Below are 24,396 nucleotides of genomic sequence, written 5' to 3'. Positions count from 1 at the left end.
ACAGATGTCATATATAATATCTCAGGCTGTCTCACATCTTATAAAGGTAGGTTTTTTAGAGTATTTTGTATGCAGTCGCATACTCTGAATCAAGAACATTTAGTGTTGTTGTCAAGGTAATACAGTAAATATTTTCTCAGTCCATGGAATTCTATGGATTTCTTGGAGACTCTAGAGGTACTTTAAAAATATGTAGGGTACTGTGGATTAAATGTTAGAGCAAGGTGAAAAAAAGTCCACTGAATAAAAGAGGAGGACTCTGAGTATTCTTCCTGAAGACCGTTCTCTTTCTTTACTCAAACAGGTCTTCACGTTCTTTCTGTCTTGTGCCGTTTTACATGTTTTAACGCAAGGAAAGTTGGAAGAGGTCCCTGTGGTTTACATGAGTGACTTTCAAGAGTCTTAGTGTCCACCAGAGAAGAAATGATTTGTAGATTAAAACTGAATAATAAGGCTGCAAACCCTTGCAGCCAAGAATTCAAATTTTGTGTAACATGAAAAAGTACTCGGAAGAAATGAATCGTGGATCTCAGGGGAGCAGGAGTAAGTAACGAACCTGACAGCAGGTCTGCACAAAGGGTGCCCAACTCTGCTAGGATCGGAAACCTGGTGAGATTTGAGAGATCCCATCTGGTCTCATATGGGGAGAAGAACCAAAAGTAGGAGAAAAGAAAATCCACTATGATGAATATCTTTAGAGACAAGGTTAGCAGGGGAATTTCATCTCCCCTTGAGAAATCTCCCTGCTTTTGTCTGTCATAAATCAACATACATCTGTGTGGGCTATTTACTTAGCAGACTTAAGACTCTTTTTTTTTAATGTAAGCAACCAGTTGCTGTATTAAAACATTATATTCATACACTGTTTATCACAGTTTGTGTCAGAAATTGCTCTCAAATTTAGAAAATGATAGGGAAGGTTATGGGACTGTGATATTTCTGTATGAAATATGCCATTTCAAATAGTTTGACTCTTTCTGGCAGTTACTGTATTATATAATCCAAGTCATTTCCTCATTCACCACTGCACATGCACATAAGCTCTCTGCTCTTCTGTGTGCACACACAGACTCACATGTATAAAAAGATTTGCATGCATAAATACTCATCTTTCTAAATGAAAGAGTTCTAGGATGCTGTGTATGCTACAGTTCTGCAAAAAACTCTGAAAGCAATGAATGTAACAAATATGACCTCAATACCGATGGTATAATGAAGTTTTTAAAAAGAATGGCAATGCTTGTGTTATGTGAGTAAGCAAAAGGTTTTCCAAACTTGCTGCTTCGATCACTGTCTTATAATATTGAAATGGCTTCATGTGGATGATAGACGAACAGCTTGTAAGTCTCAATTTGAAAGTTGTGTTTTAGGAACATAAACAGCATCTGAAATAGCAAAATGACTTTAAACAGTGTTTTGTAAAACCAAAGCCAAACTCTATTTTATTACTGGTTGTGTACACTTCATTAATAGTTTTCTGTAAATATAACAGTATGTCCTCCTCTTTAATGCTGAAAGACTTTTTTCATTTTAATTTTTATTTTAATTTATATTACTTAGCTAGTCTTACTCAGTGAAAGTCAGTGTTTATGTTTCTATGGCTGCATGTATGTTCAAAATTGCCAGAAAGCTGTTTTAATTCAGTTATTTCTTCACTCAATCCCTGTTTTAAAAATGGCCTTTATTTATTCCCTCTCTATGGCCCTTGCTTTTATATAGCCTTATTGAGAAGTCCAACTGATTAAACTAAACTACACTAGATTACAAACTTCTTAAAATTTAACTTCATGAAATTGAGACCTAAACAGCTCTCATATTCTGTGTTCAATAGACTATTTGTGTTTAAAGTTGGCATGCGCTTTAAATAAATGGCTTTAATTTAGATTAAATTAGCAATAGATTAATGTTTGCCAGTGCGCGGTGAATTGCAGGAAGGCATAACAAAATTGATAGGATGCTTTGATTGCGCTTATTAGTTTTCATGTCTTGTTTTATGACTGTATTTACAGTTGACTTGGCAAAGAAATTTGAAACCTTGTGAAGGTATTCATATCAGATTGTGTGCACCACGGCTTAAACGTAAGTCTGCTCAGCGCAAATGTGGGTTATGGTGACTGCTGCCTACACAGTTTTACTTTGAAACGCTTGGACCGTGTCACCTGTTTAATTTTGGTTTTCATCAGTGAAATTCATAGTTCAAAGGTATTGGTGTTTAAAAAAATTATAGGTCGTATTGTAAAGAAGAAAAATGTGAAAGGAATGTTAGGTGGAGGCAGAGAAAGAACCTGTAGGGGCAAAAAGCTTCGATGTATTTTGAGAAATATTCAACATGTCTTAAATCATGCTTTCCATCCTTCATTTGTATTTATTCTATATTTATTGTACCACAGCAGAAGTGGAATGAACTAGGATGTGTATACATGGTATGACAGCTGTGAAACAGGCTCAAAGGCTTTGAGTCCCTGTTTGATATCATCTCTTGTGGGTTACCCTGGATTCCCAATACAGTTTCTCAGTCCAATGAAAGTCTCTGCCACCAGAAAGGCTAATAAAAGCAAATACACTCTGTAATATCACTTGCCAAATCTACCAATTTAATTTTCCATTTATCCTTTTATATTTTATATAAAATAAATCGTTTCCGTCTGCTTAGCTACTACCTTACTAGATAATACGTTGTCAGCAATGGTTATTACCAGGAACCAAAGCTGTGCAGCTCCGAAATGGTAGTAAGCAAATGCAAGTGTATTCAGTGTGACCAGCTACAGTTGTTGAGTAATGCTTGTTTGTTCCTCTGCCTATATATGGCTTCTAGTAGGTGAAAATGAAAATAATCAGGGTGAAAAACACCAGCTGTAGTATGGGATGCATTTATTGTATCACGATGGGTGCTTGGTTTTAGTGTTTGGGGTTGGTTGGTTTGGTTTTTTTGTTTAGATGAAGAGCATAATGGCAGGATTAGCTTTAGCTTGATATCTATCACAACTACCGGAGGCATTTAGTCTGCCTTTGTTATTCATAAACAGGGTTATGAAGATTGACAGAAGTAGCCTTCATTTGTAATTGATCCTAGCCTCATGTTGTAAAGGAAAATATCAGATTTTCAGTCTCACACCAGAGGGGGGAACAAATGTGTGCATATGATCTTAATTGGTTGCTTATATTTCAAAGTTGCTAAATTATACAGTAATAGCAGAGACAGCTGAATGCCATTTGGAGAAAAAGGAAGAGGGATTGGTTTACAGTTTGGTTGCATATGTGATAGGATTCGTACAGCTGGATATCTGAATCTGGAAGACTCTCTTACTTCTGATGTCATGTATTTTTCCAGCAGTCTTGACAAGACAACCTGAATAGCCTTATGGGTTTTATACCATAGGAAATAAAATAAATCTAGCAAATAAATAAATATAACACTAATTTTTAATAATGGGGTAGTTGTGACTGAAGTGCAGGACTCGGCACTTGGCCTTGTCAAACCTCATACAATTGACTTCAGCACATCAATCCATCCTGTCCAGATCAAATAAGGAGAAAGAGGAAAGTCGTATGTGGGTCTGCTTTTCTGAGTCCAAGTCACAGAGCTAATAGGGGCTGCTGTGCCTCAGCTGTGGGCATTTGGCCTTTGGACTAGAGTCAGAGTCCTGTCTCATTCTTTTCTTCAGCACCATTTTACATATAACTGCTTTTTAATCTCCTTGGTCAGGAGTTTTCAAGTGGTCAAAGACCACTTAAAAATCCACATTTAAAACATGGCATCTGGTGCTGTAGGCTTTGCTCATGTACATTTGGGGAATAACCTAACATTCTTGTTTGCTGTGATGTGCATATCAAATTCCCAAGCCTCTGTACTAGTGAGAGAAATTATATTTTTAAAACATTGATGGGGTTTACTATTTCTGTTAGAATTAGAAATATGAAGAAGCAAAAGAACATTACCTGGCTCTTCAAAAATTGGAAGTAAAAAAAAAAAAAAATCTTAATTAAGAGTCCATAACATTGGGTTGCATGTCCTTGATATTCCCAAACATCCTGATACCTCACCTAGGTTTCTATAAAAACAGTGATCCAAGTTAGCCTGTAAATGGTAAGTGAGCAGCAGATACAGATGGTCTTCAACAGAGAAATGCAGTGAAAATATAAAAAAACCCCAATACCCCATCTAGCAGTATTGCTCAATGCATGGTTATAGCCTAAAAGAGGAAAAGGGCCTAAAAGAGGAGAGGTGGGATTTGCTTGGTATCTTCTCTCCTTTAAAAAAAACCAACCTAAATGAAGGAAAAATAGAGTGCACTAGGTATTTTTAAGAAACAAGTGATTAAATAAGCTGATTTTTGGTAAAGAAATTAGCAGAAATTAGTAACATTTTGACAAACAGCTGGTTCCGTCTCATCTGTTGAAAGCTCAGCTTGCTGGAGTTGGTGCAGCAGAGTTGTCCAAACTGAGGGAAATTATCTTTCACTTCCAAATTATTTCTTGGAGAAAACCATGCAGGCTAACATTGAGGTAAATCCTGTGTGTAGTGAAGCTGCCTCTGGGTTGGCACACATCAACCACAGATATGCTAAATGGGGAGATGGCCATTTTATCCAGAGGAAACTTTGAGGAGCATTCCAGTCATTTAAATTAAATGGTTCAGTTTAAAATCAGGGGTTATCAAAGTAGCTACAAGAAGGAGCGTTGGACAGTAGCAGGAATTGCACCTTGTGGATTAGCAATTGCAGCTCAGGGGTGGGTTAATTCATTTCAGTTTAGGCTGTTATGGAGAAAAGAGAGAAAGGGAGCAATTACCCTGTGGTGTCTTTGAAAATCCCTCCTTAAATAGTTAAGTAGTGTGGTCTGGTCGTGGTGTCAGAGTACTGGTACTGCTCTGCTATCAAAGCAGTGATTTAGACCTAAATCTGGCTGGTTGCAATTGTTGTTGTTAATTATTTGTGGCATTTACAGAATTAACAGTATCTGTGGCCCTGTTACCTTGGGTGTGTAAACAGTTAGTGAAAAAGTGAACAGCACCGAGAACACCACAAAAGGTGAGATGGAAATGAAGGTGTGGGGAAGTGATTTGCTCAAATTGGTAAATGAGCTATTGGCAGAGTCCCAGTGAAACTTTAGACTGAGGGAGCAATCTTGCCTAACTCTTCAGATATGCAAATGGCTGCTGTGAAAACGAACACTTAACGAAAATAAACAGTATGTTATTAGTGCGTGTTCCATAAAGAGCTTTGCTCAAATGTAGCGTGTTTGCTTTTGAAATAAAATTGCTTGCTTGTTGTTGTTATTAAAGTCAAATTACACCATATTGTTGCAGGCTCTACTATTCTTGAGAGTTTTTTATTCTGCGTAAGAGCTCAATTTGTGAATATTTACATTAAGAGGATAACCTGTACAGGGTTCTTTTGGGGTATTTACATGCATTTTTCTTCCTTAGGTTCTATAGGTTTGTTTTGTTTAGGGTTTTTGACACTCTATTCCTCAAGGAGTAGTTGATATAAAAAAAAATTGTAAAAAAATTTACTACTGAATTTTAAGATGATGTCCATCATTTTGCAATACGTAGTTTTTTCTTTCCAATTATGTAGAATTTCTTTCCAATAACAAAATCTGTTTAAAAGCAGTTAAACTTCTTGGGAATAGGTAGATATAAAAAAAAAAGGAAAAAAGCCAAATATATAATGTGAGTCTCATGATCAAAATGCATGCCGGGCTTTTTTTTTTTCACATCCTCCCCTGAAACACTGCTATCTATTCTGAACTGTGGGGTTCCTGCTCAGGTCTGTAGAGGAGGCTGCCTTCCTCTGCGGACTCACCTCTGCATGCCATGCGTCAATAAGGTCCGTCACGCCTTTTTAATGGTTATTTTATGAGACAGGAAAAAAATCAGATTGTTCCCTCTACACCAAAGCATTTCATCATGAGATGAAAATGGGAGGAGTGTTCTTTATCAAAATGGATTTATGACTTCCTTTAAAAAACAGGCTTATGATCAGAACGTGTTTATCAGTATATTTATATAGTCACAATTTATTCAGTGCGCACCAGTGTCCATTTTACATTAGAATGTAGAATGAAGTGAATGCTTAAAAATCATAATCAGTGGGTGGTATTTAAGAATTTGCTTGCTATGTATTTTTGTTGAGCTTTTTGCAAGTAGTATGCATTAAGTGAAGAGTAAATAACAGTTCTCATTCCCAGTGGTAATGTAAATCAAGGCAATTAAAAAAAAAAAAGGCATTTTGCCTTCCTGCTTTAGGCAAAAAATGTCAGCATAGAGAAACAAGCAAGCATCTCCATTTCATTTTTATGAAGAAACTGAGGGTTGCTTTTTGGGGGGGGAGAGCGTCTGTTCCTCAGGGTGGGGGATTGCATTTGTTTCTTTAAGCCTGCTAGAGATAAAGTTGATTTAGAGAGCTGTGCTGGGTTCTTGTTCTCAATCCACTTCTTTCTTTGAGGTGATCAAGGGAAATACTTGTGTGGAAAAAGTAGTTGATTCAGGATGATAAAGCAGCAAAAAGTATTATAGTACTGAAAAGAAGAGGATAATTGTGTCCAGGTTTAACTCCTTGAATTGGCTTCCCCATAGGTTTAGATGAATGCCCACCTCCCAAGATGGCTTCCATCTTGGAAGATGCTCCGGTGGGAGCTGGGTGTTCCTCCTAGCCCGACTCAGTCCTCCAACTGCACCCACAGTGGTTGATGTTGTCTGTGTCTCCTTGGGCAGCTCACTTAAACTCTTCTTTGTTTCAGGCAATGGTTTCATGTGGAGCTGAGACCATCCGATGGCTCTTGACATCCCAAAGGGAAAGTCTGTACTTCTGCCACCTCCTTTGACCAGTTCTGTGTCTGTCATACCCTTTCAATACCTTCAGCTATCTTCTAGCCTGCATGGAAAGTTGTATGCTCTCTTTTCTGGACTAAGGAGGCAAATTGGCTTTGGGGTCTGGGCCATAAAGCCAGTTTAGGGCTTCGTGTATGTATATACATAAGTATGGCCAGTTCTGCAACATGAGAGGGGAATCTCTCCCACTCAGCAGACATAAACTCCCAGAAAATGTCACCTTGTTTTCCCTTCAGTCATTGATTGTGTATTATAGCCAAAAGTAGTGAAAATACTACAGAAGTTAAAAGCATTGGCTTTAATAAAACCAGTATATAAGTACCTAGAAAAAAACACTCCGGGTTGGAAATTGCTTGCAACTTGGAGGTTTCTTTGGCTGGGTAGAGTGGTGAAATGAAGAGACACTAAAATTCTGTTGCCATGTGAATGTGTCATTAAAAGAAAAGACAGGTCACTGGAAAAATACCATTGTCAAAGATTCTACTATTTTTCTGTCTGTTTCAGTACCAAATGTCTTCTATATATACAATGGTAAGCATTACTAATGGATTTTCAGTTGGTCACAGCGAGTAATATATAAAACACTGCAATATAAACTATAAAAACTCCGTATGTTTTAATTTGTGAGTCGGTTGTCCCTGAACTGTAACACACCACTGTGATGCAGTCATGCAGGGATGAAGTAGCCTTTATGGGATCAGTTCCTCAGTAGATGCGTTTTGCATTTCTGAATGGTTTGTGCAATTTTAATTTTAGAAGTAATTTCAAGGTTAGTAGGCTTCATGTCCAGCTGGCCATAGTTATGCTTTCTTGAAGGTGTTGATCTGAATGTTCTCATGTGTTTTCTTTTTCTGACAGATTTCCTTATATAGCAAAATCCCGCACAAAGTTCTGCAGTTTAAATGTTTATTATGTATGTTCATTATATACAGTAGAATTTAGTTTAATACGCTCTTCTTTCATGTCTGTTCATTCACTTTTTCAGTTCTGCACCAAAAGTACCTCTTAGTAAAAGAATGAGTCTGATAGATTTCTTTTAATTAGTTTTTCCAAGGGAAGTAATTCAGTTGTTAGTAACTGATCTACTGAAACGAAGTACCAGCTTCAGCAGTGTGGCCATTTGTCTTGTAAGAACTTACTAGGGCCAGTTAACATGTTTTTCTTCTGGTTTTGGTATCATGCAGGGAACTATTAGGAGTAACAAGATGATGTGCCTTCTGTCATAAATTTTTGAATTAAGCATTTCAAGAAGGATGACAACTTGATATGAGTAAAAGCATGGTGGCAGGGAATAGCAGAGATGGCAAAATTTTCAAGGATAGTTGTATAGCATGGACTTACTCATTATTTCATATTCACTACATTGCAAACAGTTACTGCTCTTTTTTGAAACACTATGAGGGAAAGCGACAAAAAGATCATTGATGTTTTTTGATAGTGACTCTTTGAAGTATCACAGTTTCTTAATCCTGATGAAAGTTGAATCCTTCTGTTCTGAAGCAGGAGGAATGATATTGTAAACTAAAGTTCAAATTTAGGAAAACAGTGCATTAGGTAGAAGTAAGTAAAATGTCTGAAAGTCTTGATTATTTTTCCAGATCAAATACATAGCAATTTACATGAAAAATATCATTTATTGATTAAACAGGTTTATCCAGATACCCCAAGTCAAAATTAAACATATTGGTGCCTCTGAGGTATTTTTTATCCTTATGGTATGCAGTTAAAATACTGAAGGTATTTAGGGATCTGAATGTCCCAGGTCATGGGTTTTTTTCCAACAGTTTTTTTTTGCCAATTAGTAAATTGCTATTTTTAGTTATAGTAGACCTCTGTTGCTGAAATCAAAGATGTATTTACATTTAAAGGCTATAAAATCCATTCTTAAGTCCTTATAGAGAGGACTTTCTTTTCTTCTGCAATAGTATATATATTAACCATTCTGTGATGCCCCTGATTCCTCAGTTGTCCCCATAACTGATCCCCGTTGGCCAGGTCTGTCTTGTTCTCTGCTTGCTGTGTTATCTACATTCTCTGAGGGGGCATCTACATGCAAGTTTTCATTTCCATCAGGAGAGCACCTGTGCAATTTTCCACCTGTGCCTGCTCCTCACCCATTGCATTGCGCCTCAGTAGTCTTGGATCACGATGTCTTTGGAATGAAACTGAACTGGAGTGTGCACTGCAGTCCCTGTCAGGTGTTCAGGGTAAGAGCTAGGCCAAAGTGAAACATATAAAGTCCATACGATGTGGGTGCTGGGCTCTCAGAAGCAGCTGGTTCACCCTCTGGTGCCTCTCCTGCTGCCTTCTGATGCAGATGTAGGCTCAACCTCGGTTCAGAAATCCAAGATGCTCTCATTTGACAGACACTGTAACTGTGACTTTGTGAGCAGCTAAACGTGGCCAAGAATAGCATAAATATGACCACTAACTAGTTCTTATAGTGTTTATGCATCTTAATTTCATACATTTCAATGCTACCTTCATGAGGTGGCTTGTAGCAGTGGCATACCCGTTACATGTCTGAGGTAGCCAAGGGAGTTGGATTCATCCCAGGTCATGCACATAACAGCAGCAATGCTGAAGCAGATAACATTCCTGTTCCGCCTTTCCTTTGTGTAGTATATCCGATGGTATAATTGGAATGTTATTGCCCAAAGCAGGAGGAAGCTGTGAATATGCCAGTAATGCGCCACTGGAGGAAAAAAGGAGGAAAAAGGAAATCTAAGCTGGAGGGGCTGAACAACATGGAAAGTATTTCTAATAATTAGCTAACAAGTAAAGCATTTCAGTTACTAGTTTTCAGGTGTGGCGTGTTTGACAGAGTTGTTTTTTAAAGGTCTCATCAGCATCCTGAAATTATGATGACAGAATAGCACCACAGGCACATGTTCAAATGGTTTGTTATCTCGCCGCAGTGAATTACGCTAATAGCAGCGGGGGTCATTTTTCCTACATGATTAAAAGTTGCGTACTACATCATTGTATCCAACTGACAGGCACCCGTAGCCTTTGCCTCTTAGACTTCACCAGCCCAATGTTGGTAAAATTAAAACATTGTGCTTTTGCCAATGAAGGATTCAAGTTATAGAAGCCTTTGATGGTTACTCGTTCATTCGAGCCCAACTCTTTGTGGGTATGTGTGTACTCTGCAAAACGTTTTGATAAAATAGTTTTGGAATAGGTGATGTCTGTTCAGAAGAAACCCTTGGAAAGAGCAGTTTGACAGAAGGTGCTTGAGAAATTAGCAATCTAGACGGGTATCCCTGTGTCCTCATTCTGCACAGCAAAACGAGCTGGGAACCTTGCGATTTGCAAAACGCAGGTCTGGAGGGAGAGAGAGAAGGAATATTTTATACTGGATCAGTGGGATTCATGCTATGGTTGTCTTAGCTGGAAGTCTTGGTGTTGCATCTGGGCAGCACAAATGCACAATGCTACATGTTGGAATCCTATGTAAAATAAATGTGGGTAAAATAAATTTCTAGTGGAAAGTTAAGAAAAAGCCTACTTTCTCATTTTTTTGCCTACCTCACCCTGTTGGTGGATTGCTGGATATCCTGCAATAATTGGGTTTCAGTAGTTAAATGTTACCTGTATTTGTTGAGTAGTTCAGACATCATTCTGTTGGTCAGGTTGCTACATGAACATTAAAAATAATTGTGCGAAGCAAAAGGAGGACTGCTTGAAATATTTTGCTTTGTTTTTAACTTATTTTTGTTAGCTTTTAATTTTGTTAGATGCAGACAGGTCGAGTGACTTTCCTTGTCTATTGATCCAGAATTGAAATTGTACGCGAAGGGTTTTAATGCATCCTGATAGCAATGTTTCTTTAACCTCAGTCCCCCCTCCTTGTTTCTGAGTGCAGAGGAGCCACTGTTTAAGGAGTGTTTTGGTTTATGTTGGCTGTTTTGCCAAATGATTTCTTTCAAATGCTGTTCAAGATAATGTGCTATATCTCGACTGTACAGCCTTTGTCTGATGCAAAATTGAGCAAGGGCTTTTTCTTGATCCCTTAGAAAAACACAAGCTCAGAAAAACCGATATATCAGCAGTGGTTGAAAAGATAAATCTGTTGTATAGATGACTGGAATGCAACAACGTCATTCTTCTTCCATGTCCTTAGCATGTCACTTGCTGAATATGCCTTTTTTTTTTAATGAGGTTAATGTGAAACTGTGTAGGAATAGGCCGGCAAAGAATATTCCAGAGTTCCATAGTTACTTTTTAAAAAGTGATGAAATATATGTTAGAAAGAAGAAACTTGTTTTGCATGTTGCTTGTTACACCACGCTTAAAAGCCTGAAGTAATAAAGCTGCTCCCTTATTGGCGTTAAAACTAATTTTAGTGTATTTACTCATTAACACAGCTCTGCGATGGTGAGCATTCTGCTCACATGGCTGTGTACAAATCAGTTTGTAATGGCACTCAAGGCATTTTGAGGAAGAATGGGGAAAAAGGAAAGGAAATAACCTGGTCTTCTAAATACATTCCACGGCTATCAACAGTACTGAATTGCTACCAAGCTGGTATTTAATTGCAGCTTTCAGTGGGTGAATGTTTTTGCCTACTCATTGCTCACCTCACTTATATGATTTACAAGTCCTTTGTGCTTTTATTTGGTTCACAGTTTATTTTTCAGACGCCACTAGTTTTTTGTTGGGTTTGACCCATCTACCTATAAAGGAGGAATATTTCTGGGTTTGAGTCTTGTGCTAGGATAAAACTGGGTTTCTGTTAATCTGGGAAGTCTTAGCAGCTCTCCCAGACTCTTCATCTTGATGCCAGTAGGTTTTTCAAGCACTGTGTGCAGATCACTTATGTAAAAGATGGATCTATTTCATTATATAGGAAGACAAATACATGAGTATGTGGGAAGTGTTTTAGATTAAGCAGATGAATTTTAAAAATTTATCGGGGGAATATTTTTCCTTAGAGAAATTTCAACATTTTGTTTCATTTTAATTATTTTAAAAATATTTGTATAGCATTTTAATTAAATAGAATGATTTTTAAAGATAAGATGCAGCTTTTGCATCAAGAATATGCAATTTCAAGCAGATCACCTGACAATATTACCTAGACACATAAGAGAAACCAAAATATTAATGTAAGGTGATGGAAGATAAGTGGTTTGCATTTCGAGCTCTAAAAAGACAACTGCTGTACTGAAGAATGGCAGTCAGGTAGTGTTCTTCGGAGTTCCATTCTTTCTAAGTCTATGCAATAGAAATTCAGCTCTGATAGTTTTCCTAGAGTTAAAATGAACAGCTGAAATGGTGGTTATCAGGAATTTGTGTATTGAAGTAGCAACTACCTGTTGTGCTGGATATCAAGTGTCTTAACTTTCTTTTTTAAAAATTGAGGTGCTTCACATGTGAAGTAGTTTAAATAAATGTGTGAAGCAGTCAGTCAAGAAGTCACCAGAATGGTTCAAAAGATGCTACTTCAGAAGGCATTTGGCTGGTGCAGCTGTAAAACACGTCTGTTTTTATAACAGCCTCCCTACAGATTACTCCTCAAACTGTTTCGTGATTTTAAATATTATTATTAATGTAATTAGCTAATAGAAGGGTAGGAAATTAAAGCTCTCTGTAAAGGGAAAATATTCAATTGAAGTGTAAAATAAAATTTGAAATGAAATGGGAGTCAGTCGAGCAGGCACTCTGGGAAAGATGCTGAAAACTATGGGTACCAAGGAGGTTTTTGCAGAGTACCGTACTGTGTTCCTCAGTGGCAACATGATGTGGAAGGAGTAAAGATGGGCACAGTGAGTGAGTCTCCAGTCCAAGGAAAGCTATTAATGTGGGCTCAAATTTCAACATGGGAGAAGCTGGGCTGGTGTAACTGGGACCGTACAGGTGACACTGAACTGATGCTCTAATTGTCATTTAGGAGCAGAGAGATGGTAGTTGGGAAGATCCCGTGACACTGATGGGCATTTGTCAGCATTGGCTCTCTAGGGTTCATACCGACCGGCTTCTCCAGCCTGGCGGGTCCCTCTCTCTGCCAGTGTACCTACTGCTCCTCCCAATCCGATACAGCTGCAGACCTGCTATGGATGATCTGTCCTGTCATCCAAGTCACTGATTAAGAAATGAAACCCTCACTGTCCTAGCATCTCCACAGCTCTCCACACACCCCACCGTCTACCTGTCCAGTCCAGATTTGGCTTTCCGAATTCCACATCTGCATGCCTGGATGGTGTTTCTGTATTTTGTTTGGTGAGCTGTTTTGGTCTCTGGTTTTGTTTCCTTTACACTTTCTGTGCTTATGCTAGGCCAGGAGTTCCCTGTTCAGCCAAGCTGCCTTGTTGCTCATTTGTTTTCTTGCATGTAGGAAAATAGATAGTTCTGGGGTTGTGAGTAGTTCGTCCCTGAAGATCAGCAAGCTCTCCTGATCTCAACTGCCTGTAAGGGCAGCTGTCTGTGGGATTGCACATGTCCTCTGACTGTGTGCAAGTTTCTTCTCCTGTAGTTCAGTGTCTTGATTATGCTGTATGCCTTCCTCGGTATCTTAAATTCTACCAGCTGACAGTCATTTCAGCCAAGGATGCTACTGACTATGAAATCTCTGAACAAATTTTCCTTACTTACGAATAGCCAAATGTAGGAAAGCATCTCTCCTGCTGGGTCATCCAGCACCGACGTCAAGAAGTTATCCACAACACAAGTTGGTGTTCACTGCTTTGAGAAACTGTGGTGGTGTAGTTTGGAGTAAGGTTATAGCGGTAACGGTAAGTGCTGATAACTTCAGCTAGAACCTTTTCTGCCCTGAGATGCTGCTGTTGCTCCTTGCTGTATTGTACTGTGCCATGCAATGAGGGGTGAAGCTGTGTAATGAAATACCATGTACTGAGTAGTCTGCAATATCAAGGTTAGCCCTGGAGGGCACAGGGGCCCTGTCTGAGTCCAGAATAAGAGCTAAAACATGGTGCTTTTCTGTAAGAAACCTAATTATGGGAACATAAACATAGTTTAGATTTTGAAATGAATGTGAAATTAATGGCGTAGTGCATTGATCGGGACAGGGGTGCTGGAGAGTACTTAATTGTGATCTGTGGCTATTACAGTGTGGAAAAGATAATTAAGAAGATATTCTTGAATACTTGTCTTTCTGTGATGTGTACTTTCAATGCCTAGCTCTGTGAGTCTTGTAGAGTCCTGTAAAGATACACATATTGAAGTAAAAAGTCTTGATTTTAGTGTCAAAGGAAGAAGAAAAAACATGTAATTAAATTGGTGATTGTATTTACACAGTGCTTGTTGGGGGAGCGAAGCTTTCCCAGTTGACAGGATGGGCAGTATCTGAGACAGGAGGTGAAGTGTGAATGGGAGTTTCAGGAAGGCCGGGCAATGCAATGGAGCAGTAACAGACACACAGGAAGGGAAGGAGGACATTGCCAACATCCCCATGGAGTTGTGCCTCATTTGTGGTGGTCGTCGTTCCCAAGAAATACACCCTTATTTTTGTGGCATTGCGGAGGGTAGTGTTTCATATGTCACAGTGAAGGGTTTCATAGTTCTGCCCAAGTACTTTTATCACATTGTCCAAGTTGGATAAAAGCAAATGGTTTGTTCTTGTGGCATTGTCAGGAGTTGCCTGGGAAATAGAAAAAATGAGAGTTCTGCCAATTCAAGACCTAGGTGTGAGATGATGCTTTGGTTAGCAAGCTTTTTTAGAATGTAAAATCAGGTGGTGATTGAAGATGGGCTTCTCAGTGCAGCCGAGACATTCTCGGTGTGTCTGCCCGAAGGTTTGGTTGTTCAGATAAGATTTTCTGGTTGAGTCAGATTTTATGTGGGCAGTTTTCTCCTTGTCTGTTGAGACGCAAGTGCACGTATTCTGACTGTATGTTAGGTGGAGATGCTGCAGCTCTCAACAAAAGCTGTACTAGCCCTGAACTCCTGGGGAAATCTGAGCCATTTTAGTTAGCTTCTGTAATTAATAAGTGAATAAAGGTATTTGGCTGCATAGATTCCTGTGCGGAAAATACCAATGAGCAGCTTAAGCTTGGTAAATAGTTTAAAATCCAGAAAAATTCAGGGTAGCCTGAGCTTTTGGTTTTTGTTACTAAACGTGCTTCCTGTAATACTATGTGGTAATTGGGGTCCAGCTGCTCAGAATATTACTGTTAGATTTACTGGATGGATTGCTTTAATAGGATTCAGAGAACAGCTATTTGTACGTTACAGCTTGTGCCGTTAACTTGCCAACCTTTTAATGCAATAATCCCGGAGATTTATCCTAGCTTTAGAGTAGTAATACAGGAAGATGTACATGACTTACCACAAAAAGTTTGTTAAGTCTTTGTATAATATGAAGCAAGAGTTGTTTATCCTTGTTAGCATCTTTGTAAAATGATGTGATATGAGAGGGAGGAAAAGCATTGATGGAAAGGAAATGGTGACCGTAATGAAAGTTCAGGAAAAGGCCTTTATTTCCACTGCCATACCAAGTTTGTCACAATGTCTTATCATGGGCAGTAGCAGAACCCAACCAGCTCCAAAAGCAGTTACCGTGTGAACTGTCTTCAGTCTTTAATGGCACAACCTGGATGAGTTTGCACTTCTTAAATGAATTTTGTGTATCCCATCTGTCACTTTTTGTGACTGAGAATAGTATAAATGAATTCTGCATGTTAATGAAATAAAGGAGAAAATTGGGTCTGGATGTATTTTTTTACTAAATAATCCAAGTTGGATTTTTTTATTGTTAAATGTTTGGTGTTACATCTGGTTTACAAGGAAATGAAAGTATTGTTTGCCGCTGGTATGTCCTCTTACGAGGTCATATTTTATCCTCAGTTTTCACCCTTCCCTCTCCCTTGCCACTTCCATTACAATGGAGATCTGGTCTGCTTGCTCGACAGTGATGTGTCCTTTACTATTTCCCATTAGTTTTCAGTAGTTACCTTTGCCTGCATGTCAGCCTTCAGTTTAATGGCCTTTTTTGTGTGTGTTCATTTTCTTTTGTTTCCCATCGTGGTTTTGTTTATTTCTTTTGTGTTTTTTTTTCCCGTTTTCTTTTTTTAAACCGTGGTGATGTTTGCCCTTCATATTCCCCAATGTTTGCACATGACAAGATGTTGCCATCCCAACATTACCTCCCACTTCACTGACCAGTGCCACTAATGACCATCTAGCACCAGCTACAACAGGACCACTGCCTTCAGCCCCACGGGACGTTGTGGCCACCCTCGTCTCCACTCGCTTCATCAGACTGACGTGGCGGACGCCTGTATCAGATCCTCAAGGAGACAACCTCACCTATTCAATCTTCTACACCAAGGAAGGTATAAACAGGTAAAGATCTTGACATGTAAAATGGTTCGTGCTCTTTCATGACCCTTCTTTGTGCTAGCTTTGCTTAGAAGCGCTATAAACCTTAAGGCTTTAATGCTCAAAGTCTTACAGGCTGTGGACTCTTAGGGGTTGTGTTCCCTCCCCTCCTGCACCCTGATTAGCAGAAGGGCATTTTTATTTGCTTCATATACGTAGTCTTATGGGCAAGTCTTGTGCCTGGTTTTGACAGACTGCAAGCAGTTGCTACCTGCTTTTAGCAGACTGCTTAGAAACGGAGTGAGCACAGGCTGTAACACTTCTTTGGGAGCACTGACACTGCTATAACACCATCCAGCACAGACACAGAAACATCCCCAGGTAGTCCACCAGCTATTGAGAGTGAGCAGTCACTTCAGGCTTTAAAACCCTGTAAATGTAGTCTGATTCTAGAGAGAGCTGTGGTGGGTGTCACTTAAATGTTGAGTCTCTTCTAGTGATCCCTGTAAGTAGAAATTTCATTAATGTGAAGCATTCATGAGTTTTTGACCTGTTATCCCAATGGTTTAGTTCAATCTATGCCTTTTTCTTCCTAGTGGGATCTGCTGCTCAGAATTACAGTTTCAATTTGTTGTGACAAGTTTGAAGAAGTTGGAGCTAACAATCATTTTAAGCAATGCTTAATTAATTGCAAATTAACATGATTATCAGATTTATTACTTAAGAGATAATGATCTGTCTACTTACTGACTAAAGCATCAGACTCCAAGTCAAGTCAGGCATTTGAGTAGAATATAAAACACGCTGCTACTTACGGTGAATTGCCACTTTCTTAATTCTGTGGATGGACACCTCATCCAGGCTCATGACAATGAAATGAGGCAATTAGTAAAATTTTCTTTGTATCACAAATTTTACTTTTCTACTGCTTCTTTACTTTGGTAATATTCATTCTTAGTGGAGATATTTTAAATGAGGCAGGAAAAAAGGTGGATCTTGTGAGCCGTTCTTGCTTCCTGCCTCTCCTCTGTCACGTTTCTGCTTGTAGCTGCTCTGACCACTAGGTTTTCAGAAAGCAATTTGCTGGAGATGGCTTCATGCCTCTCCCTGTACTGCTTTTGAGGAAACAAAATGCATCCCCTTCCACTATATAAAAGGCTACAGAAATCTAGAAAATATTCCTCTTGGGCCAAAAGCATGTGCAGAACAAAGGGGAAGAGGCATCTCATAATTTGTGGTGAATAAGTTAGGAAATTACAGGACAATCTGCAGAAACTGCTGTTTCCAGTCCTTGCAGAGCAACCGTCGGGGCTTGGGTTAATGTAGTTCCCAGAAAGTTTACACAGCAAAGTACTTAAGCTAGTGCTTATATGTAAGCAGGTGGTTTCACTGACTTCAGTGAGATCTTTGTTTGCCTACGTGCCCTTCTGGATTAGGGTTCAAAGTAGGCTCTGAAAGCCTCTTATTAGTGCATATTCACTATTTTCTCAACTTCACCACTCCTTTGCGTATTGGAAGTTTTTTTTGTTATGCTTCATAAAGACAGTTGGTATCACGCATTTCACATATTGGTATGAAAATATTGTGAAATCCTGCCATGGAACCTGGATTTATAGAATGAGAACAATAAAATTAAAAGAAGAAAAAAGTTACGTTTGCTCTTTTGATGTTACGTGGTACGTTTTGACCAGTTTGTTGGGCCTTGTGGGAAACATTGGTTATGGAATAAAAAAGATGAGCATGTCACACAACTAACCAGTGAGAAATTGGAGAATTTTGAAGTCAAGCTTAGATGTGCAACCCTCCTTTCTTTCTCAACATTATAAAACTGCTTAAATAATCGCTTTGTAGTCCTTGAATTATACATGATTGTGTATCTCTGCAGTGGTTTTAAATGCGTATGTACCACCTCCTCATACTGTTATGCTTTGGCCAACATGTACCATTTTCAATCCTTGCATTAATGGATCCTTTTAGTAGCCTAAGCGGTGTTTCTTCGTCCCTTGTATTTGAGCAGAGATCAAACTAGGATTTGATTTATTTACCTTTTAAATAGGGCTTGTGAAGAATGGAAAAAAAAAAAACCAAACCCAAACCCATATAACACAGAATGGCTTAGCTAGATATTTTGACATCTCTAAACCATCTTTAAAGGCCTATAGAGGGTCATCTTTGTATTGTGAATTGTAGAAGTGCTTAAATCTCTCTACAATGTACCAGGTGTGCAGTTCCTGAGGTATCAGCTGCCTCAGCTGCCGCTGATTTACGCTTCTTTTATTTTTATCTGTTCAGTGAAAGGAGATACACACAGAAACATGGTAAAGGTGTTCCTTACCTCTGCCCTTTTGAACTTCTTTAGAGGACTGCAAGATGAATCAAACATGATTTTTCCCCCTCATAATCATGGGGCACCCCTGCAAAAGGCTCTTCCTGGGCCCCATGCCTTCCCTTAATGCCACCAGCAGCTTCAGCTGCCAAGGGGCGCCTTCTGCCCTCTGCCCCCACCCCCAGAGAAATCATATCTTGCACCTTTTAAACTCCGCGTATGCTTGCAGAATAATGTTGGCCCCTAAGCTGAATGTTGTGGAAGATCTGTAAGCAGCAAAGACCAAGAAATTACAGCAAAAATGCAAATACTGCCAGAGTCGTAGTGGCTGCTTTTATCGCTTCTGAAATGATTAAAACTGGTCCTGCTGGTACGTAGTGTTGGCTGAGGAGTGAGTGAGAGTAGAGATTGGTAGGGCTTGGAGGTTACCCTTGAACAGAGAAACTGAAACTATCCACAGAATAGGAATGGTTCAAAGCGTGGAAGTCAGCCGTCAAGATTGGAATCAGCAGAAGGGCACCAGCTGGTGGCGTGTCTTCACATTGCCTTGGTGGTGTCCAGGAGGGGCTTTTATTGAGGCGATTAGGTGCAAATGAAGTGGGTGTCTCATGGCTTTATTGTCACACCTCTAGAAGAACTGAAGTAATCTGATCAGACAGAAATTACTGTCCTCCTCCTAGGTTGTATAGTTATACGGTTGTTTCACCCCTGTGTTAGGTGTTCCAAATAAGCAGATAGTTCCCCTGAAAGGAGTAGGAAAATTTGGATGCATTGTGGGGGCAAAGGGAGGTTTAATTCTGTAAAACTTCAGACAAGCACTCAGGCAGAAGAACTCCAAACTTTCAAGATTTGGACAAAAGTAAAAGGAATGGCTGGCAGGCTGCTGGTACAAGATGGTAAATCACACGTGTGAGATATTCAAATGATATTAAACCCACGGGTCAAAAGAGTGTGCTTCAAACACAGAAAATGGAGTTTAATTGTGTGTAATCACACTGTCAAAATGTCTCCCTGAGCTCGCTGCCAGGCTCTACAGCTGACACGGCTGGCACAGACGATATTCACTTTTAATAATTCCCTGAAGGTTGTTTTTTGCTACAAGTGTAACTTTAAATTTTACATTTGCAGATTAACAGTTGTTTCTGGTTTTGAACCCTAGGCTTTTTCCCTTAGGTATTTGATAGCTATTTTAAACCTTAACTTTAGTTTACAAAGCTTTTTAATTGGGGTTTAAACTGGAATGAGTTAGAATAGTCATAATGTTCTGTAGGGTAATAGTTATTCGTATAGACCATCTGTTTTGTTATGTATTATGCCTACCTAAACACATTGGAGCTCATAAAAGGTGCTCAAGGCTCCCTAAGAAAGGGCATAAATGAGAGATTCATGTAGCACTTAATTAGATTAATCTCAACATATTTTTAACGTACTGTTGTGACGGAATGCGCAGTTCATAGCTATTACTGAAATTGTGATACTTTGATGTGTGTATTTCTTTTTTGATAAATGTTGTCATTCCATTAAAATATTTTGATTTTTTAAAAAATTTTAAATAATAACCCTGGATTGCTCATTTTTTCCTTCCTAGATAAAATCAGTGAGTGGATTTACACTTGAGGCAGAAGATGCAATGTATTTTGCATGTCAATGGGAGATGAATGTTATTCCACAGCTATGAATCAGTTGGCACTTACTCCGGGTTTTCAAATACCATCATTGTATCTCAGGCACTTCTTAAAGGAAACTGTCCATTTGAAAATGCGTTTTCCAGCAAACATCTTGCACTAGCTATAACTGGAAAAGTTAGTGAGGGAAAAGATTTATCTTTCTCCTGCCCCTTCACTCCCACCTTTCATTCTGTGGTGGGTGTGATATTTCTTTAGCGTGTGTCTCGCTTCTCTGTCAGCTTCTTTCTTGCAAAAATATTTTGTAACCATTAGAAGAAAAAAAAACTTCTGTAAACATTTCTAATTCAAATATGCTATAACGAGGCTGCTCATTTAACAATGGAATTTTTTTTAAAATCTGAAATAAATTAAGCTGCTTATGCGATGCCATTTTAGCTGAACTTCCATGAAGGAGAATATTGCAGAAAATGTGTTTGAACAGATCTTTAGTTGCAGTAAAGGTATTGTTTCCCTCTGTATAAATGCCCTGCAATTGTGCAGAAATCAACAGAGATTTAAAAATGTTTTCAACCAAGTTATGCTAAATCAACCGTATCAGTTGATTTAAAAAGTAGTAAATAAAAAATTAGGATTTCAGCATTGGATTTCCGTGATATGAAGTAAAGCATAATGGCTGGAAGGTAGGAAAGGGGAGACTGGAATAATTTTGCTTAGGCTTCTGCATTAAAAATTACTTAATAGCAGCTAATCACTGGGATGAGAATCGCCTGCCCTCTACTGTAGAGCTAAACAAAGTCTAGCAGACAAAAGGGAAAGAACTGTATTCAAAGCAGTCACATTTTCCCTTCATTTTCTGAGTGGGGAAGTGTTTGGTTTCTTCTTTTATAATGCTGCTTTTCTTTGTATTTACAGGGAGTAGGTAGCTTCTCTTCAAAGAAGGACAGTGTGTAGATGTTGTTACCCAAACGTAGCTCTGTGAAAATTCACGTGACAACAGCAATGTGTTGGAAATAAAAGCTGTAGTTATGATTAATCCTTTAATCTTCCCCTCAATCCTGAGCTTGGTAAGAACTGACCAAGTTTCCTGAACTATGCTCAACACAAGCCAGTGCTACCGCAGCGGGGAGGCAGCCAGCCCCCTCGTGACTGGAAGGTGCAATGGAGGTTTACTAAATACAGGGCAGTAATCCTTCCAGTTGCCTCAGTACACAGAGTGCGTTCTCCCACCTGGATTATGGCTTTCAGCTCACAAAATGTCATCCTTTTTGGTGAGCCTAACATAAACGCTCCTTCCCGCACAGCACGCTCTTTCTTTGGGCTCTGGCAGACAGACTCGGGGTTCCAGTGGCCCGGAGCTGTCTCTTCGGTGTTGCTGGAGGTGAGCATCGTCTGGGAGAAGCCCCTCTCAGGTGCCTGATGCCCAGTGCACAATACAAGTGTAAACCGCTGCTGAAGGATGGTTTCTGCCCACATGTCAGGCTGGCTGAGAGCCGTGGAGACACGGGCAGACGCTGCGTTTGTTGACTCCACTGCTTGTGGATAGCATAAATGCCACAGCTGTCTGCCTGGGTGTATGCGTGTCAGAGCCCATGGATGGTTTTTAAAAAGTCTAAATATTAGGGAGGAACTAAGTACAGTTTGGAGGTAGAAGAATGCATTAAAGCAGCTTCTTTGAAAAATACACAAAAAACAGCCCCATGGTATTAACAAAAATGCCTTAAACCTCACCAGACTCTATGTATGCTGCTTCAATATTTTTCTTCTGGCTTCAGAGTAGTAGGATAAACTCACTATGAATTATTGCATGCTGTTGGGAGAATAACAAAGAAACACCTTAGAATTTTGTGACATCGAGTATAATTTATTCTTCAGTGCATATTTTTTTTCAAAGAGAAGTTACAAAATTAGGACCTGTTTGTCACCAGCAATTTTGGCATGTTATTGTTTTATTGTGTAGTCACCGCAGTATAAATAACCACATCATTAACACATTAGATGCGCTCTGACAGGATACATCTTAGTAGCAGCTATTCCTTCATTTACCCCTCAAAAATCCTCTTACTAATCAATGATTGTTTCTATGCCCAAACCTTTCATTTCCTAAAGGGAACGCATTGAAAATACAAGTCGTCCGGGAGAGACACAAGTGACGATCCAAAACCTGATGCCAGAAACAGTTTATGTCTTTCGAGTTGTGGCTCAGAACAAGCATGGCCCTGGAGAGAGCTCGGTACCGCTGAAGGTGGCAACTCAGCCGGAGGGTAAGCTGTAAATATTTCAAGCCTTCTTGACTTTGGGATTTATTTTTCGTCGTTGTTGTTGTTTTCCCCATTCATGACCTTTCCCAGAGTAAGTTGATACTTTTAAAAGTTGTGCTTGCAGACCATAGTTTCAAAATTATTTTCCAAGTTAACATGTTGGTATGCTTAAGTGATTAATTCTCACTCTTAAGAAGAACTGAGAAGACATTCCTTGGTAAATTTGCTAAAGTTTCTGTTACGAAAGAAATACTTTTAAATTGACATTAACTGAAAGTGAAAAAAGAAAACTCTAAGAAAATAGGAAGTGTGTGATTTATTAGGATCATTCAGGACAAAAGGAATCTGACCCAGGGTGCAGGATTTCCTTTAGAAGTTTGGTCCTACCTTTACCACCCCCTCACCCCCCTCACCCCTACCCTCCCCCCCCACCTCCCCCGAATCCATGTGAAAAAATACCTATTCTTTTACCTGGAGCCGATGACTACTGAAGCTGACTCTAAAATAATTAGCTACTGAAAATGTTCCTGGGGAGACCTGGTGACTAGCAGAGTTCCATGCTTACGTTTCAGTTCAGCTTCCTGGCCCAGCACCCAATATCCGAGCGTACGCCAACTCGCCCACTTCCGTTACTGTCACCTGGGAAACACCGTTGTCTGGCAATGGAGAAATCCAGAACTACAAGCTCTACTACATGGAGAAGGGACACAACACGGAGCAGGTACAAAGCCTGACTCTCCCTGCGTGATACCCAATGCCATTAACGGCCTTTTCTTTCTTCTCTTATGTTTTTATCTTAAATTCCTAGAAACACCTTGTGAAGTGTTCATATTTCTAATAGGCTGAATCCTTTAACCTAAAATACAGAAATACTTAAAATTAAAAATCCAGCCTGAAATGTGTATGTCTTGGGATTAAAGCAGTATTTTACGTGATGGCTTATCTGTGTATACATGAGCATCAAGGAGCATTTGCGGATGTCCATCACATCACAAGAGGAAAACGCAATTAATTTCTCTGTCATCATTTTACAGTTCTGGTTCAGACAGTGTAAAGGATGTTTGCATAGTTTTTATAGGTTGGCTGGTTTTATTTCGGTAAAGTAGGCTAATTACCAATTTTCAGTAATTAGTCATCATCCTTAATCTGAACTCTTTATTAATCATCCTCAATCTGAACTCTTCTTGCTTCTTGAGTTCTTTGATGCAGCAATTGATATTTCGAAGTGGTGAGTGTCTAATTGATTAAATTTTCTTAGGATTCTACGGAAAGAATCCAGTATGTTCTGTGCAAGTATAGGCTGCCACCTGAGAATAGTCACAACTTCGGGATGATTAATCCCAGTCATTTAATTGCCCATCCAATTGCAAATGAATATGATTCTAGCTTTATAAAAAAGCTAAGGGAAGAATATTTTTGTTAGCATTTACACTAATTTTTGACAGAAGTTTTTAAACAGGAATGTTGTATTCCTCAAATAAAATCACCTTTTCTACTTCTGCATCCCACTATTCAAAATATAGTAATATTTTTTTTTAATAATAGGCAAGTTTGTCAGATCCCTTTTAATTTACAGAACCAGCATCCATGTTATGATTTAAATCACATAGGTAGAATTTCCTTTTGCAAGCTCACTGTTAGCACCTTTACAAGTCCTGGCTATGTATAAGATGTGGGTGTCTGGATGTGTATAAGATGTGGATGTCTGCAGGTGCTACAGAGAGGTGTCATTCCTGCTGCTGACTTTACTACTATACTGAAAGTCTAAGACATGTATAATAGTTGCAGACCTGATTCTGACCTTGACTTGCGTGTGTGTGTTCATGAACAGGACGTTGATGTAGGAGGGCTCTCCTACACCATTAACGGATTAAAGAAATACACAGAGTATAGTTTCCGCGTGGTAGCTTACAATAAACACGGTCCTGGAGTCTCAACCCAAGATGTTGTTGTACGAACGCTGTCAGATGGTAAGCTGTTCTATTCCAAATTTTTTTTTTCAGGAATTATGTGGTAATTTCCTTTAAGTGAATTTTTAACCAGAAAGACTTCTATGTTTTTTGTTCA

General features: G+C 39.1%; 1 protein-coding gene across 1 annotated transcript in view; it reads left to right on the top strand.

Moving 5' to 3' along the window:
- Positions 1-24,396, top strand: part of NEO1 (neogenin 1) — a 209,046-nt gene that overhangs the window by 143,778 nt on the left and 40,872 nt on the right. The window contains exons 8-11 of the mRNA XM_064455827.1: positions 15,922-16,141; positions 22,178-22,332; positions 22,902-23,050; positions 24,161-24,299. Of these exons, the coding sequence (XP_064311897.1) occupies positions 15,922-16,141; positions 22,178-22,332; positions 22,902-23,050; positions 24,161-24,299 (663 nt within the window). The remainder of the gene's footprint in view (positions 1-15,921; positions 16,142-22,177; positions 22,333-22,901; positions 23,051-24,160; positions 24,300-24,396) is intronic.

This window comes from Phalacrocorax carbo, chromosome 7 (assembly GCF_963921805.1).
Source record: "Phalacrocorax carbo chromosome 7, bPhaCar2.1, whole genome shotgun sequence".
Lineage (NCBI taxonomy): Eukaryota > Metazoa > Chordata > Aves > Suliformes > Phalacrocoracidae > Phalacrocorax > Phalacrocorax carbo.
Note: the sequence above shows the minus strand (reverse complement) of the source record. Positions and strands in the feature narration are given on the sequence as shown.